The sequence below is a fragment of the Neopelma chrysocephalum genome, unplaced genomic scaffold, assembly GCF_003984885.1.
Source record: "Neopelma chrysocephalum unplaced genomic scaffold, ASM398488v2 Primary Assembly neopelma1_92630, whole genome shotgun sequence".
In the NCBI taxonomy this organism is placed as follows: Eukaryota; Metazoa; Chordata; class Aves; order Passeriformes; family Pipridae; genus Neopelma; species Neopelma chrysocephalum.
This window is the reverse complement of record NW_020921367.1, coordinates 424-2,514: the sequence shown is the minus strand read 5'-3', so window position 1 is coordinate 2,514 and position 2,091 is coordinate 424. Positions and strand designations below refer to the sequence as shown.

General features: G+C 59.9%; 1 protein-coding gene across 1 annotated transcript; it reads right to left on the bottom strand.

Moving 5' to 3' along the window:
• Positions 1-384: 384 nt before the first annotated feature.
• Positions 385-1,874, bottom strand: LOC113980133 (signal-induced proliferation-associated 1-like protein 3; the record flags this gene model as incomplete). The annotated part of the gene is made up of 4 exons (XM_027707372.1): positions 385-542; positions 1,227-1,330; positions 1,426-1,600; positions 1,686-1,874. Coding segments are annotated over 4 exons (626 nt in total), but the record flags the coding sequence as incomplete, so codon positions are not given.
• Positions 1,875-2,091: the final 217 nt, after the last annotated feature.

The window sequence follows — 2,091 nt, the reverse complement described above, 5'->3', positions numbered from 1 at the left end:
CATCCCACCACCTCTGGGATCACCCAACTCTTGGGTTCATCCAACCACCCTTGGGATCATCCAACCACCGACTCAACACTCGACATCGAACCCATGTCCCTCAACGGCTGCAAAATCCCTCCAGGAACAGCGACCCAAACGCAGGGAACGATCCCAAAATCCCACTCTCAAACCCTCCAGGAACCGCGACCCCAATGCAGGGAACGATCCCAAAATCCCCCTCGAGCCCCCCCAGAGCTGCAGGACTTGTTCTCCCAACCCTCTTCCAGCCACAATTCCAGCACCTCGGGGGCTTTTCGGTGCCCTGACCCGCCCGCGGTGGTCGGGGTTGATCCTTTCCCGAGCCCCGTATCCAAGTGGCTCCGGAATTGCGGAGCTCCTGACCTGTAGGAGACGTTGTCGGTGCAGGGGTGGTGGGCCCTGACGATGATGAAGACGTGCTGGAAGTGGGAGCGGATGTTCTGGGGGGTGAAGGGCAGCGCTCCGGGCTCTTGGAAGATGATGGTGACGATGTCGTTGCCGATGTGTCTCTTCCGGAGCAGCTGGGAAAGGGAAAAACCGCCCGGAATGGAGGGGTTGGAGCATCCAGCCCTCGGGATCACCCGGGCTCTGGGATCCTCCAGCTGCCTTTGGGATCATCCAACCCTTGGGATCGTCCAACTACCTTTGGGATCACCCAACCCCTGGAATCATCCAACTTTGGGATCACCTGACCACCTTTGGGATCATCCAACCCTTGGGATCGTCCAACTTCGGGATCACCTGACCACCTTTGAGATCATCCAACCACCTTTGGGGTCATCCAACCACCTTTGGGATCATCCAACCACCTTTGGGATCACCCAACTCTTGGGATCGTCCAACTTTGGGATCACCCGACCACCTTTGGGATCATCCAACCCTTGAGATCACTTAACCACCCCTGGGATCATCCAACCCTTGGGATCACCTGACCACCCTTGGGATCACTTGACCACCTTTGGGATCACCCGACCACCCCTGGGCTCATCCAACCCTTGGGATCACCTGACCATCCTTGGGCTCATCCAACCCTTGGGATCACCCAACCCTTGGGATCCCCCAACCACCTCTTTGGGCTCATCCAATCCTTGGGATCACCCAACCCTTGGGATCACCTGACCCCCTTTGGGCTCACCCGACCCCTGGGATCACCCAACCCTTGTTGGTTGGGATCCTCCCCCGCCGCGGGGAAGGGTCGGTGTTACCTGCTGTCGGTTGTTGGGGGTGTAGGGCAGCATGGTGGACACGTGGAACATGATCTCATAGTCCTGGTAGGTGGTGTAGAGCGAGTGGGTGCCCGTGGAGTCGGCTACGGAGGGCGGGAAAAGCCACTGAGGGGGATCCGGGGACACCGCGGGCCCCTCGGAGCCCCGGCGGATCCCCCGGGATGATCCCGGCACTCACTCTTGGTGTCCAACTGCGCCGCGTACTTGCTGAAGGATTTGAGGGAAACCTTCTCCCCCAGGAGCTCCAGGAACTCCTCGAGGGCCGGCCCGGCCTCCTCGTTGTTGTACATCTCCTCCTCCGAGCTCTGCCCGGCCTTGCAGTACAGAATTCCCACCTTGTGCCGCCGGCACAGCTGCGGGAAGAGCGGGAGTCAATCCCGGAGGAGCCCCTTCCTCACCCAGGAGTCCCCATCCCAAAAAAAATAAAGGCACCCCCACCCCCTGCTCGTCCAGCTTGAGGAGCTGCTCGGTGACTTTGGGGGTGCTGAGGGCCAGGCGCAGGCAGTGGATGTTGAGCTCGGGAATGACGTATTCCAGGGTGTCCCGCAGCGGGAGACCCCGAACGGTGCCGGGTTTGCTGGTGGTGGGAGTGGCGTCCTCCAGGATGGACCCGCGGAGAGTCACCAGCTGGGAACGGAACGGGGAACAGGGAAGGGAACAGGGAACAGGAAAGAAAACAGGGAAGGGAACGGGGAAGGGAACGGGGAAGGGAATGGGGAAGGGAATGGGGAAAGAAATGGGGAAAGAAACGGGGAAAGAAACGGGGAAGGGAACAGGGAAGGAAATGGGGAAGGGAACGGGGAAGGGAACGAGGAAGGGAACAGGGAAAGAAACAGGGAAAAAA